This window comes from Vicugna pacos, chromosome 2 (genome assembly GCF_048564905.1).
Source record: "Vicugna pacos chromosome 2, VicPac4, whole genome shotgun sequence".
Taxonomy (NCBI): domain Eukaryota; kingdom Metazoa; phylum Chordata; class Mammalia; order Artiodactyla; family Camelidae; genus Vicugna; species Vicugna pacos.
In genome coordinates, this window is record NC_132988.1 from 52,734,044 (window position 1) to 52,750,325 (window position 16,282).

Here is a 16,282-nt window from a genome sequence, read left to right on the forward strand (position 1 = left end):
CAAGGGTAACATGTTTGTAATTATAATTTGCAATATTCAAAACAAAGATAATTTGATTATCATCCGAAATGCCTTTCTTTATAAAGCCAAAATTAAACAACTTGGTTAAACATATTGGTAAATTGCTTTAATCAAAGTTTTCTGCATATTCAGGCAAACTTCACTACATTTACGGCCTATAATTTTTTTCACCATATATATTTGATGAAAGATTTTGATTTGAAGCTTTGATGGGAAGTATCCTTGATGTTGTCTTAAGTTGCTTCACTAATGTGACAAGTTTCATTGTAAAAGGCCTAAGTGACTTTTTAATAATCATGTATTTGGAATTTTAAAATAAAATTTTAGACTAGAATGTACTTGGCTATGAAATAACAGCTAGAATAAGTTACCCCAAATCATAATTAAAGTTTATTTTAGTCCAAATCATAGCTAGTGAGTGATTTATTATATTATGCTACCTAACATCGTGTGAGTGTGTGAGTGTGTGTATGGTACTAGAAGCAGAAGTGGAAAAAACATTTATTTCATAACTTGAAAGAAGTTGTTCTGATTTAATTGCTTAGAATTTTAACTTTCATAAAGTGTATGAATTTCTTTCTATAGCTATTACTGTTAGACCTGATGTATACTGCTGTGAGAGTTTGTCTCCTAAGCACAGCAAGACTGAGATTCCACTCTGCCTTTGTGGCTCTGTGCCCTCTTTCACGTTGCCCTTCTGAGTTTTTGGTTGAGTGCCTGAGGGTCTCTTCTCTTTCTGCAAGTCTTACTCTTTACAAATACTTAGCTTACTCTTTAGTTTTTTATGCCATTCAGTTTCAAAATGTGGGAAGTATCTTGAGGAAGAGGATTGTAGTTGTTGTCAGCCCTTGCTCTAGTGTGAGTTTGGCTCCTAAGCATCACTAGACTGTAGACTGAATTCTGTCTCTTCAGCCCAAACCTCTGTCCTTTTGCCTGCTCTAGCACTTAGCAGTTACTACATTGTAAAGCACAGGTGATGAGTTTGGGCTCCCCTAGTCTTCAGTTTGCTGTGATAGACTATGTGACCTTTGAAAGCTCCACTAGTTCCTCTTTCCCTTAGAATAATCTGTCTGCCTATGAAAAACCTAATCTTTAGCTCTTGCCCTGACTTGGTAAATGCCCATATAGAAGAAAGCGGATTGCAATATAAATACATGTTAAAAGAGCTTTAATTTACCAGAATAAAACTGAGCCTAAAACTCAAGTTCAGTATTTATTTGCAGTGTCTTACAGCTTGTAAGACAACTCAGCATTCAAATGCTCCATTTCTTGCTGAGGCTGAGGGGTTTAATTGTTGGTGTTTGGTAATCAAAGTTTTGGAACATCAGAGCATACATGTAGTTTAATATGTCCAAGTTAGAGACTATATGGAAAGTCATATGTCAAAATGGCAGTAAACAAGGATGGGAAAATTTTTGAATTTTTTGAAATGAGGAGCTGGTCTTTGGGGCTATAGATCAGTTAGGGTTGGATTTTAAGTGGTTAATGCAGGAGTTCTGGGCCTGGGGAATTGTACAGGGACTTCAACTTGACATAATTGAATGAAACCACAAAGTATGGGAAAAGGTTTTTCCAAAATACAAAGTTTCTTTCAAGTTGGTTGCCACCAGTGGTATTTTTTTAGCTGCCTGATTCACTGTCTTCATGTGATTCCCAACAACTTACCTAATTTGATTTTGTTGTTGTTCGGGGCTTAAAATATTAGGAGCTTTCCTTTTAAATATCCTGTTGGCATCTCTCTGTAGGAAAGGGAGATACCACTGAGGTTTCATAAAGTTCCACAATTAATAGACATAATAATATTGGTAATGATGATGACAATGAAAGCAAACACTAGTACTTGTTACGTATCAGGTATGTTGACCTAAAACAAATAGGCTGCCAGATATTTCTCCAGCAAAGGTGGGTTTATTTGGGATCAGTAGAGAATTGCGATTCAGTGTCTGCGACAATGGTAGCCACGTGCAAGTTCCTGCAGGGCAAGGGAAGAACACTTTCCAGAGAGTAAAAGGAAGTTCGGAGGATGATAGGAAACAGAGTTGGTGGCATTTCATTGGCTGAGTCCGTGTCAGGAGAGAAGAGGGTCTTCTTCCTGTTGGGCTCTGCAGTTGTCATAGTGTATGAGACCTCCCCCTTCTGATCTGACCATATTTAGTTGAGGTTTTTATTTATTCATTATTTTTATAGACACCATTCTAAGAATTTTGCATACATCAGTTATTTTAACCCTGTTATTTATGTCATTTTTAGGTAGGGTCCTGGTTTTCCAGATGAAGAAGTCAGGACATTTTAGACTTACTTTAATTTGCCTTGAGGCATAGCTTTTATTTCATTAGACATTTTGTGGCATTTTCCCTCAGTCTCTTAATTGCTTCTTTCAGTTTGTCCTCCCACTGTTGCTTCTGAGCACTGGATATAGCTGCTAGCCCTGCCAGCGCCATCACTAGAATAGAATTTAAAAAAAAATTCAATTTATTTAAACTAAAAAATAAATAAAATCTAAAATGGAATTTTAAATGTTCTGGGTTTTTTTTGTTTTGTTTTTAAACTGGCTGCCAGTTCAAAGGCTGTCATTTAAGCCTGTGACCTAGATTCTTGTCCTAGATTTCTAAAATTAGATCAGGAAAATGAGAATCAGATAGTTTTAGATTTTGTGCTGGGATTCAGATTCTGCTGCAAAGCATGTGGAATTTCCCAAACACAGGAATGGGAGTCAGATTCTGGGTTAAAAAAAGGCATGAGAAATGTCTATTATAGTCACGCATCACCAGCCTTCCCTATTTTCTGTGATGTATAAAGGCTCACCAGCAGAGATTTGGTGATCTTATCTATACATACTATTTTTTCCTAAAATGAAGTAGAGTATTATGTATAAGTATGTCTAAGTTATTGCTACTAGACAGGATTTCAGATTTGTTTTAAGTCCTGAAAATTAATTAATGCCTAGGAAATTTACTTGACATGTTAATTTCTTGTTCAGAGAATTGAAGATGAGTGAGAAGAGCCTATAAACATCAATAAAGGACACAAATAGGGAATAAGTTTTCAGAGAAGTGTAAAAATGCCATAAAAAGGGGTGGTCATGAATGAGGGCAGTATATTTTCACTTGGTAGAGGAGCCAATGAATCTAATGAAATTTAGGGTAACTAGTTTGTTGAAATTTCCTTGGTGGAAACACATTGTTGTTGAAGAAAACTGATTACTTGTGCAATTTCTTACTTTTGCTTCAAGGCATTAAAAAAAAAAAAAGCTTCCTTCCTGCATGGCAGCAGCCAAACCCGTCAGTTATATCTAGGCTCGGAACTGGAAGAGGACTAGGTGGTGACGTGACTCCAGACAGTGTTAAGGGAAGCAGGAACGATGACAGTTTCTGATAAGAAAATGAAAATGCATAGTAGGGTAATCAAGATCTTTGGAAAGCTTTCCCAGATACTCTGGGTACATTGTGTACTCATGATTTCTTTGCGTTTTTGTGCTCCACTTTCCTTTTACATACTGCAGAAGCAGCCTCAAAAGACCCAAATGTCATCTTTTTTGAACTGTTGCTACGATGCTTACCCTCAGCCTACCTTTACTAAATATATTCCTGATGCCAGCAAGGAGAAAATAACTGCTGATATTTCTTAGTTGATTTACTGATTGACACAGTCCTTAAACCAGAAATATGGGGTTTCATGTAAGAATCTCCTCCGCTAGTCATGATCAGTACTCTTACCATATTTAGTGATTCTTTGGAAGTGGAAGATAATGTTGTGGGCATATGCTTGAGGGTGTTAATAGGGATATAAGGAACAGGAGAAAGTATGTTTTATAAAGTATGGCTTCTAGAGGGACTTCAAAAGTTTGTTTTTTCAGTATCCGAATTTGTTTGACTTATTTGAAACATGAAAATTCTTCTCTCATAGCCTAGACCCTGATTGTTCAGTCTTGTTTTTTATGTTAGAATTAGCTTTTGTAGAATAGTAAGGTTAGCTAACCCTTTTATAGAATCAGGGACCAAGGTAAGTATTTTACTTGTTTTAACTTATTTAATCCTCACAGTAACCCTATGACATATGATATGATTTCTGTTGTTTCCCTGGTTACAGATGACACTGAGGATCACAGAGGTTAAGTGGCTTGCTTAGGGTCCCACAGCAAGTAAGGAGCAAATGTTTGGAACCAAAGAAGTCTTAGTGCTAGAGTCTACACCCTTAGCCACAGTACAAGTGTCCTGCCTGCCAGAATCATTAAAACTTAAACACCATGGTCTTTATACATAGTACAGATGAACAGATTTGTTATATATAATATGTTGTATTTTAAAGTAATTTGAAGAAAATGAGTTGAAAAAGTTTTCATTGAGGTAATTAGCTAATGGTTTACAGGCATTAATTGTGCAACAAATACATGATTTTTAAATTTAATTTAGATTAAAATTATTATTGCCGTTATTAATATCTATGTGGTTTATGTTGATTAGAAATGTTAATGTAACTGTGGAGCATGTAAAGAGCCATAAGTGATGAAAGGGGAAGCCTTTTAACTTAATTGAAATCTGTTAAAAATGAAGTAAGACTCATTTGTAGAATAAGTAAAGTATGCTCACTTTGGACAGTAAAGCAGGAATAGTTTTGCTGCTTAAGAAGACAAATAATCACTGCTCTCACTTCTGTATAAAGTTTGATTTTCATTATGAAGTTTGAAAATTAGAGTTTATGATGGCTATTTTTAAAATGTAACTTATATTTCATAATTGTGTTTATTTTATCTTAAATTTTGACAAGTGAATTTACACTTTTATTAGAAGGGCATAGATTTAATCATACTCTTAGATTTCTATTTTTAATGATTAAATAAAAATTTCCAGTTTTTCTGTGTATACCATTGCTTAGTGAGAGCATCTATGCTATGTCTTTTTGGAAATTTTCTATATATTTAATCTTACCTATTGAAATTTGTTTCAGGGTATTCCAGCACCAGGCACCTATGATGTTCAGAAATCATATGAGATGTCTCAAGTTCAGCATAAATACATGCCACCTCGTAGTTCTGTGGCTAAAATAAAACATGCCTCCTTTCTTAGCACAACTCCTCGGTGTCTGGACAAAATCACTGATGGACCAGGTAAGTGTAGGCTGTCACTTTAAAGATATGGGAAAAAAAAACTAAGATTTCCTTATTAAAATAGACAATTGTAAACATACATTTGCATTTACCATGTCTGTTTTAAGTATGCAGTTCAAGAAAAACCTGCTTATTTAGTGAAAGATCTTAGATTAGTTTTTCAACTGTAGGAAGATTTGTTTGGACTTTTATTGTCTTAATTTTACCAAAGACAATTTTACTAATTTTGCTAAAGCTAACAAGTCATTTGCTATTAAAGAAAAAACATCAAACTCTTAATATGCTACAGTTATTAGAGGACAAATAACTACTGATTTGGAAATCAGCTGCATACAAGGTATACATCACTCCAGTCTCAATGGAATCATTTTAATTTTCCTCAAGTATTAAGCAGCGGTATAAAAGGTAAACATTTATTTGGGTGGTTGAAATTCCAAAAATAATTTTGATTTTTAAAATTGGGATGAGTTTAGCTATTACGAATAGCATTTTTGTACTAAAATTGAATGAAATAATTTTGCTTATTAATGAAGATAAATCAGTAAGTATGTTATTTCACACATTTCACACCGAAGAACTAGACAGAGAATAGGAACAATAGTTTCCAACAGTAATTTACAAACATATTGCCACTAAACAACCAGACTGTTGTAATGAATCTTTATGAGACTGTGAAGAAAAAAAATGAAACAGGATAGAGACACTTGAGAGTTTTTAATGGAAAATCAAAGCAGGAGAATACAACAGGTCAAGCAAATTAAAATATTTGGAGATGCTGAGAGTCATAGAGGATTGCTTTGTTTTTCATTGTCTTTCAAGAATTGAATATATTACCAACTAAAAGGTCCATTTTAAGTCCAAGTTTAACTTTTCTTATTATCTTGTTCTTCTCTTGAGTTATGGTACCATTGTTGATTTTGTCAGGTTTCAGCTTTCTTTCAAAGTAGAATTCAAACACCTTTAGTGTGTCCCTGACCACACTCAATATGTGGTTACCCAGAATTGGTGCAGGGAAATTGGTTCTTTGAAGTTCAGGTACCATCAGTCACCATGACCAAGCACAATCAAGCATGTAGCAAATAAATATGTATTCCAGAGTCTCTTGAGGTAGACTAGGTTGATCTTCATAATTTTTAAAGATTTTTTTTTCTTCTTTGTCTTTACCCTATTCTCCATAAAAATTATTACAGATGGAAATCATAGTAAGAGTTTCAATTGAGTGCCAGGATTGGGACTCTGACTTTTCATTGTTTCAATGTTTAGCCTTGGGCAAGTAAATTCACTAATTGTTTTATTAGTTTCTCTTATAAAATTGGGATAATATTTTCCAACTACTTGGCTCTCATGAGAATAGTAAAGATTAATAAGACTGTATTTCAGAGTCATTTTCAGAACCCCTTAAGCCCCTTAGAAGTATAAAATCTTATAATAAGAAACATGTTTCTTCTTAATGCCAAGCCAACAGTAGCTTCTGAAAGAATTTGAGAGAGGGAAATAGCTTCATTATGAAGACAATTATTATTTGGAAGTCAAAGACATATGGACTGTCAAAGTCGCTATACAACTGTAAAGTAGCCAGCTTGCTAGATAAAAAATGTTTATCACATTGTTTAAACCAATATTTCATCATTTGCCATCCTGCATCTTAAAATAGCCTATACTTCAAAGAAATGATAGCAGAAATTCCACATGCCTCTATAATTACCACATAAGAAAAAAAATATGGACTTCTGAAGCAATTACCTGATGCCGTGATGTATGAAATTTGATTGCCTCTGCCATATGTAGATGCTGTAATGATTATGCAACTGTTCATTCTTTTAAATTTAATCTGCTGTTTTAGGTATAGAGTCCAAATACATCTCTAACATAGACTTAATAGGTGACCAGGGCCAATTCAGTTAATATCCATGCTTTGTTTTGGTAATTGAAAATTAACTGCTATTTGTCCAGACTCTCTGTTACATTGATCCAATCAGGGAAAAGAAGTCAAATTTGATGTTATCAACTCTCTAGACAGATTTCTCACTTTTTGTTGATTCTTATTTGGATTAGATTTTTATTGATGAATATGACAAATGTCTTGATTCTAAAATACGAAAAGCCCACTTCTATTTACAGTTCTTAATATTATCTGACTTTCACTGGGGACAACTAATTTGTTGTCTTCTGATTTTTTAAAAAAAATCATTGTCCTATAATCAAAAGGTACAGTGATAATAGTTCTGTTGGTTGTATGCTTTGTGTCAGTGTTTATCCTATGAATGATATCCTTTCCTGTCATATCTTCTTAGAAATAAAATAAGAAAAAAAGTGTTTTTTAACCCCGTTATTTGTCATTTAAACATTGGTAATTTTGTTTTACCCTAATACCAATAGCAATACCAATGAGAAGGGCCTTTTTGGGTTTTATATCACATTCTTTATGAGTCAGATAAAATTATTTTCTGTTATTATGTGTGTATACACACACACACATAAGTGAAACTATAAGATTGTTTGAATTAATTTGCAGAACATGATACGCGTATTTGTTCTTGAGTCATGACATCACTCCGAATTGAATGCTTTGCCTTATAGAACTTAAAGTACATTTATATTGTTATCTTTCTACCTATAGATAAAATAATTGCCAACTTAAAATTAATTACCGACTATCTTATATTTGGAGGAAAAAGTGTTAAGAACTGAGGTTGATAAATGATGTGTTAGAAGTTATGAGTTTGTTGATACATGAATAATAGTCTTCTCGTGGGACTCACAAAACTTATAGCACATTCATTCAATCACTCAACAATTTACAGCCATATATTTATTTCAAGTTGTTTTCGAACTTTTATTAATAGTATAGAAGTGATTTTGTTTTATTTATAAATGAAGTCTTTGAAGATATTTAAGAAGGATAAAACTCATTTTCATTAGTCTAAATTAAAGAGGGAAGTATATTTGCAATCAGTATACTATATACCATTAAATGTTGTGTAACCAATAAAAACACATTACAGTCATTTAATGAAGAAATTATTAAATGAGGTGTATCACATTATAAAGCAATCTCCTCTTATGCACCGAGTTTTAATTCAAGGATATGTAAATGACTTTGTGATTGATCCAGCTCAGGTAAAGTAAAATTGTTAAGTAGAAAAGGAATTAAACATTATTTTATCTCGTATATTGATCTGTTTTTGGACATTTAGAGGAAGAAAATACTCAGCAAATTTAAACAGAAAATGAAACATTGAGGGTGTGGAAAATTAGGGCCTCTCATACATCATGGTGGAAGTATAAAGTAGTATCAGTAATTCTCTGGCAGAATGTTTTAAATGTACATGCCATTTAACTCTGAAATTCTACTTCCGATATGACCCTAAGAAACAGTTATTAATATGTGCAAAGTTTAAGCATCAAGTGTAGTCATCCAAGAACACAAATAATAAAAAGTTTCAAATGCCCTAACTGTAAGAAAAATGAGGTTTAGTTAATTCTAATGCAAAAACTGAATAGAGTCCTATGAAAAAATTTAAAATGGTATATGTTGTTTAAGCCTGGTAACAAGGTAGGATTCATTTGATCAGTCATTTAACAATATGTACTGGGAGCCTCTTCTGTATTAGACACTGTTCCAGGGGCTAGTGACAGAGCAGTGAACAAAACCTAAACATTGTTCTTTCACAGAATGAAATTTTAGGGTTGAGACATTTACTAAATGAATGAAGAAATAGATCAGTGGATTGATAGATGAAGGAAGGAAGGGAGGGAGAAAAGAGGGAAGGAACCAAGGAAGGGAAAGAAAAAGCATGAATACCAGGTGGTTATAAATGCTCGGGAGAAAAATAAGAGAAAAGGATTGAACTCTCATTGTGTGTCCTGCATCAGTTTAAAAAATGTTATCAGTGAAGGCCTCACTTAAAATGCATTATGTGAGTAAACAACAGACTTGTTAAAGATTTTGGCTTGCTTTTCAATTTTTAATTGTTTTCTCTAAATGAACATTCACTACTTTATAGTGAGTAAAAATTTAAGATTTTTAAATGAAGAAAAACAATTGAAGTTTAAAGCACAATTTTAATTGAAATCAAGTATTTCAATGAATGATAGACTCAGCAAAACATAGCATCTGAGACAACATTTGTAGGCTGAACATAACAGGTACTGAGACTTACTCTATGTAGAAAGTATAGATCATTTCTAATGAAAATAACGTGATTTCTACATCACATCCCCATGGGAAATTACTTTAGGAAACAAATATAATTCATCTTAGAAGTTAATTGAACATACACTATGAAGGTATTTTTGTTCACTTTAAATAAACATAAGCGATACCTTTGATATAAAAATCAGTGTAGTGTGAAAATGAGTTATTCTGTTTTCTCAGTGGCTTGTTATATTATAGCTTCAGAAATACTTTGGAGTTTATCAAAATGCAGTTCATCCCACTTGCCTAACATATTGCAGTAAATATGTAATTTTCTGCTGTTTTTCTATGGCTTCCAGAAATGCTTTTGGGCTGTTAAAATGCAAGATAATTCTGACTGTAGGCAAAAATCAGATCAATTTTGTGGATTTGTTAATTTTTATCTTTATTTAAAATGATGGAAATTATATTGCTGAAAATGAGCTAACTTCATTAGTTTTTAATCTCAGGTTATTTTTGCTTTTTGGGTACTCTATATTTCAAGTAAAGTCTTATATATAATTTGAGAATGATCAGTTTATTAATAAGCACTATGTTATAGGTAAAATTATCCTATATGTTGTGTATAGATTACTAGCTGTTTGAATTATTCACTTTTTGCATATGAAAGAATGTTTGAAGACTGGGAAAAGCTTCATTTGAGAAGAGGGACTGAGTATGCAAAAAAAGGGGAGGAAAGAACTGATGCAAGATATTTAATAACATAAAGGGTAACAATCAGTCTGAAGTTAAAAATGGACTTAGTTTATTGATATGGGAGGTAAGGTGTAGAAAATAAGTGAAATTATATAGGTTTTATATATAGAGATAAGACAGGTATACCTGTTTTATTTTACTCTGCACTTTGCAGATACTGCATTTTTAACAAATTGAAGGTTTGTGGCAATGCTGTGTCCAGCAAGTCTGTCCACACCATTTTTCCAACTGCATTTAGCTCCTTCCTGTCTCTGTATCATATTTTGGTAATATTTCAAACTTTATCACTATTATTATATTTGTTATGGTGATTTGTAATCAGTGATCTTTGATGTTACTATTGTAATTGTTTTGGAGCGCCATGAACTGCACCCATGTAAGATGGCAAACACTTGATAAATGTTGTGTGTGTTCTGATTGCTCTACTGACCAGCAGTTCCTCCACCTCTCTCCCTCTATCAGGGCTCTCTATTGCCTGAGACCCAACAATATTAAAATCAAGCCGATTAATAACCCTACAGTGACCTACAAGGGTTCAAGTGAAAGGAAATATCGCGTCTCTAACTTTAAATCAAAAGCTAGAAATGATCAAACTTAGTGAGAAAGGCATGTTGAGAGCTGAGATAGACTGGAAGCTAGGCCTCTTTCTCCATTAGCCAAGTTGTGAATGCAAAGGAAATCTCTTTAAAGAAATTAAAAGTGCTACTACAGTGAACATACAAATGATAAAAAGGCTAAACAGCCTTATTGCTGATACGGAGAAAACCTGAGTAGTCTGAATAGAGGATCAAATCAGCCACAACATTCCCTTAAGTCTAACCCTCAACCAGAGCAATGCCCTGGCTCTCTTCAACCCTGTAAAGGTGAGAGAGATGAGGAAGCCGCAGAGGAAGAGTAAAGCTAACAGAGGTTGGCTGATGACGTTTAAGGAAAGAAGTCATCTCCATAACATAAAAGTGCAAGATGAAGCAACGAGTAGAAGCTGCAGCAAGTTATCCAGAAGATCTAGCTAAGATAATTTATGAAGGTGCCTACACAAAACAACAGATTTTTAATGTAGACAAAACATCCCCTTATTGGAAGAAGATGCTTTCTAGGACTTTCATAGCTAGAGAGGAGGAATTAATGCCTGGCTTCAAAGCTTCAAAGGACAGGCTGACTCTTCTTGAGAGGGGCTAATGCAGCTGGTGACTTCAAGTTGAAAGTAATACTTATTTACCATTTTGAAAATCCTAGGCCCTAGGGCCCTTAAGAATTATGCTGCATCTATTCTGCCTGTGTTCTATACATGGAATAACAAAGCCTAGATGGCAGCACATATGGTAACAACATGGTTTGCTGAATGTTTAAACCCACTGTTGAGACCTACCTCTCAGGAAAAAAAAAAGATTCCTTTCAAAATACTACTGCTCATTGACAATGTACCTGATCACTCAAGGGCTCTGATGGAGATATACAGTGAGATTAATGATACTTTTTTTTGCTTACTAACACGACATCCATTTTGTAGCCCATGGATCAAGGAGTAATTTTAACTTTCCAGTTTTATTATTTAAGAAATACATTTTGTAAGGAATAACTGCCATAGTGATTCGCCTGATGGATCTGGGCAAAGTCAATTAAAAACCTTCAAGAAGGAATTTATCTTCCCAGATACCATGTAGAATATTTGTGATTAATGGGGAGAGTTGAAAATACCAGCATTAAGAGGAGTTTGGAAGAAGTTGATTCCAGTCTTCATGGCTGACTTTGAGGGGTTCAAGACTTCAGTGGAGGAAGAAACTGCAGAGATGGCAATAGTGAGAGAACTAGATTTAGAAGTGAAGCCTACATCATTAAAAAGTGCACAAATGATAATGCTAGAGAGGGTGTAGAGAAAAGGTAACCCTCCTACATTGTTGGTGGGAATGTAGTTTGGTGCAGCCGTTATGGAAAACAGTAGGGTGATTCCTCAGAAAACTAAAAATAGACTTACCATATGACCCAGCAGTTCTACTCCTGGGCATATATATCCAGAGGGAATCAAATTCAAAAAGATACATGCATCCCAATGTTCATAGCAGCACTATTTACAATAGCCAAGACATAGAAACAACCTAAATGTCCATTAACAGACAACTGGATAAAGAAGTTGTGGTATATTATACAATGAAATACTACTCAGCCATTAAAAATGATAAAACAATGCCATTTACAGCAACATGGATGGACCTGGAGATCATCATTCTAAGTGAAGTAAGCAAGAAAGAGAAAGATACTATTTGATATCACTCATATGTGGAATCTAAAAAAAAAGGGACACAAATGAACTTATTTACAAAATAGAAACAGACTCAGAACACAAACACAGTTACTAGGAGGAAAAGGTGGGTGGAGGGATAAATGAGGAATTCAGAATTTGCAGGTACTAACTACTATATGTAAAATAGGTAAACAACAAGTTTCTACTGTATAGCATAGATATTCAATATCTTGTAACCTATAATGAAAAATGGTATGAAAAGGAATATATGTATGTATATATATGACTGAAACATTATGCTGTACACTAGAAATTGACACAAAATTGTAAGCTGACTATACTTCAATTAAAAAATTTACATATAATCAAGTGTACAAATATTAAAAAAAGTATTTGAATTTTAAATTGCAATTTGGGTATACAAATTATAAACTTCAGGGATGAGATTGAGGCTGAAAATGAAAAATAGAGAATCATTTAGTATAGATAACATTAAATCCATGAGACTGCAGGAGATCTGCTAGGGAAATCAGTAAGAAAAGAGGGCATAGAACTGAGCTCTCGGCATTACGATTTTCAGAGGTTCATGTGAGGAGGAGGGAAAAATAAAGACTAGACATATATTTTGTTGTATAGGTTTTTAAAAAACTTCTAAGTAGTTTTTATAACTGTCAAATCAGCTAATGTTTTAGTGTAGTTGAAAACCCATGTAACCCAACCCAATGTTCAAATCATTTATTCTAATTCATTATGCAAAATAATTATGAACATAGTGGATAAAATTTACTTTTATAGTTTCCAATTTTAGAAATAGACATAGAACAGATTTTAAACATAATTTAACTTATCAAAAACATTTCTCTAAGTTTGAAGGAAATAGAGAATAGTATTAACTCTATAAACTAGTATAAAATATGCAGGTAGGAATAAGACACTTGAAAATCATGACTCAGTATAACAGGTGATAAGTACTTTGAATTTTAGGCCATTGCAAGTAATGAGCTGGTAATATATAAAGAAGTAATATATATATGTAAATGTATTTTTATATATAATTTGATCTTTGCATTCTTTTTTAAAAATTATTTTTATTGAAGTATAGTTGATCTATAATGTTGTACTAGTTTTTAGGCAACCATTATCAAGCTTTTTTATGATTAAAGATAAAGACTTAGCACTATATGAAGATTGCACACTTGTGCCTTGGTGCTTTTGGTCACTAACCTGCTACACTTTTCACCATGCTAAGATTTTAAGGAAGCTAAGGGAACAGTTAAAGAGGTTGCAAAGACATTTCTCTTTGTATTAAAAAGCCAAACCACCCCCCCTCAAGACAAACTTTGATTCATGGAGTCTTTACCTCAGATCAGACTTTTATTATTGATGGAACCAGTTTTATTAGGAGTAAATGCCCTCAAGTCTTATTTTCTTGAGAAAAAAAGAAGCATTATCTCTAGAGTTAAAAGCTACAAAGGATGGGATGATATTGATGGCAAGTGGAAATTTAACTGTACTCTTTTTAATGGGTGGGAACAGTATCTGTTAGCATACTGGTTATTAAGTTCTATTTCTCTCTTTTTTTGCATTGTAGCAAAATACACATGACATAAAATTGATCATCTTAACCATTTTAAGTGCACAGTTCAGTGGTATTAAATGTTTATAATGTTCAACCGTCACCCGCATTCATCTTTAGAACTGTTTTATCTTGTAAAACTGAAACTCTGTACTCATTAAACAATAACTCCCATAGCCCCTCCCCACATCCCCTACAAACCTGCTAGTAGATGGAGTGGCCACTGCGCTGTGGAGAAAGTAAAAAATAATGTGAGACCATCTCTGTTCTGCTTTTCTCATGCCTTACTATACGGAAGTGAATCTTAAAGGAGAAAGAAAAAAGAAAGAAATTTGGGGGTACGGAGAGTTTAAAATGAGTTCTATTTGTTGTAATTTAAATTCTGACTAGTACCCAGCTGTTTCACTGGCCAAACTATATCCTTGATTCCCGTCTGATTTACATATTCCCCACAGCTTGTATATTGTTGGCTGAAAGAAATCTGAATGCACCAGGCACAAGCTGTACTAGTCTTTGAAAGACCGTTCCAAAATGAAAGGGTTTTGTTGAGAATAATGTGATGTAAGCATTAGGGTTGGGGAAGAGGTGTAGGAAGGAGGAAGGAACGGTGAGAAGGGAAGGAGGAAGACAAATCTTGACTTGGTCGAATGATAGCAAAGTGTAGGAATGTATGTATTTGTTGGAGAGGGAGATGTTCCTTCTAAGCCCAGGAGATACAATCATAGAAATAAGAAGAATCAAAGGATGAAAGGCCACAAACTAAGTAACAAGAAGACAAAGTTAAGGGACTAGGGGGAAATGTGAAAACTGAAGAGTATGATATTCTTGAAGTGTTTCTACGTTTTATATCTAGTTATTACAACATATTTTCTCAGAAATTATGATTTTCGAATATTAATTTAACACCCCAGGAATCAGAAAACCCAATTCCTAATTTAAATTTAATCATTTCCATATAGGATAACGTTGCAGTTGAATACATGAAAAATATGTTAGTCAAATATAACGTTCTTTTAAAGCAAGCCATGTTGGATTTTGTGGAGCAGATCCTCTTTGGAAATGCTACACTATTGTTCTAAAAGTGAATTGAAATTGAAACACTTGGAACATGGGAAAACAATTCCTTTCAAATTAGAATGTATAGTAAAAGATTTTAAGTAGTTCAGTGTAGGATAATTGTTATATAATTTGTATATAGATGATCTGCAAATTTATTAAAACTCGACACTGTATATTATATGATAGTTTTATATGGTAGCTTTACAGAAAGCTTATATTATGCAATTTGTTATACTTATTGAAACTGCATTTCAATTAAAACACTTAGCAATTTCCTTGTTCTTTCTGAAATATTTTGAAACCCATTAGTGTGTCAGTGACTTGGCATTGCTCTCTAATTGCAATAGATTTCAAGTGATAAAAATTGATTTTTTTGCAGCGCACTTTGTAGAGTCAGCATTGGTTACCTGAATACATTACAGTTCTCTTAAAACATTTGATGATGTTAGAAGGTTTCGTTGTCTGAACTTCTGATTATATGTGCAGATTATTCTTCATTACAGAGTGATTTGCATTTTGAGGAAATGTAATGAAATGTGGAATTCTAAGGAATGCTCGTATATTGAAAATATATTTAAGAAGCCTTCTTTTTACACATAAAGCTAAATTATGTCACCATAGATTCAATGTGTCCATATCTTAGCATTTTGGGAATCATATATAATTTTTATTATAAATATATTACAAAGCAATAAGAGAAATATTAAATTCATATTTCCAGGAGGCAATAAGGCCTTATTGTTTTACCTGCTAATTATGATCAAAAGCCTTCACACCATGCATTTTTATAATAAAAAACATTTATTGCATTAAAAAATTATAGAAAAGTACAAAATTATTAATTCCTATCTCAGTGTGTTTTCATTAGATGAAACACCCATGTAACCATTATCAAATAAAGAAATAGAACGTTACAAGCATTCCTTAACCCTCCTCTTACTCTCTCTTAATCAGTACCAGCGCCCCAAAATAACCACTCTTCTGACTTCAGACACCATTAATTTATTTTCACTGTTTCAACTTATGTGTAAATTGAATATGTGAGTGCTGTTTTGTGCTTGTCTTCTTTCATTCAGCCTTATGGTTTGTAGACTGTAATCCTTGTTGTTGCAGGGAGCAGCAGTTACTACCTGAGAATTAGTTCATTCTCAATATAAGAATACATCACAACTTCTTTATCCATTTTATTACTTGTGGAAATTTGGGGTGTTTCTGGTTTAGTGCTTTTATGAATACTGTTACAGTGGACATTTTTATAGATATTTTTTAGTGCACATAAATATACATTTCCCTTAATTATATACCTAGGATTGCAGTTGCTCTATAATCTCACCAACACACATGATATTGTCATTTTTTTTTAAATGCTAGTCATGCTTTAGG

At 33.3% G+C, this 16,282-nt stretch overlaps 1 protein-coding gene across 20 annotated transcripts in view; it reads left to right on the forward strand.

Annotated features, from left to right (window-relative positions):
* Window positions 1-16,282, forward strand: part of STPG2 (sperm tail PG-rich repeat containing 2) — a 436,638-nt gene that overhangs the window by 159,626 nt on the left and 260,730 nt on the right. For all 20 annotated transcript variants that reach the window (XR_012060157.1, XR_012060155.1, XR_012060156.1 and 17 more), the window contains exon 11: window positions 4,969-5,128. Coding sequence is in view for 9 of the 20 variants with exons in the window: in XM_072940179.1 (XP_072796280.1) it covers window positions 4,969-5,128 (160 nt within the window). In the remaining 11 variants the exon portion in view is untranslated. The remainder of the gene's footprint in view (window positions 1-4,968; window positions 5,129-16,282) is intronic.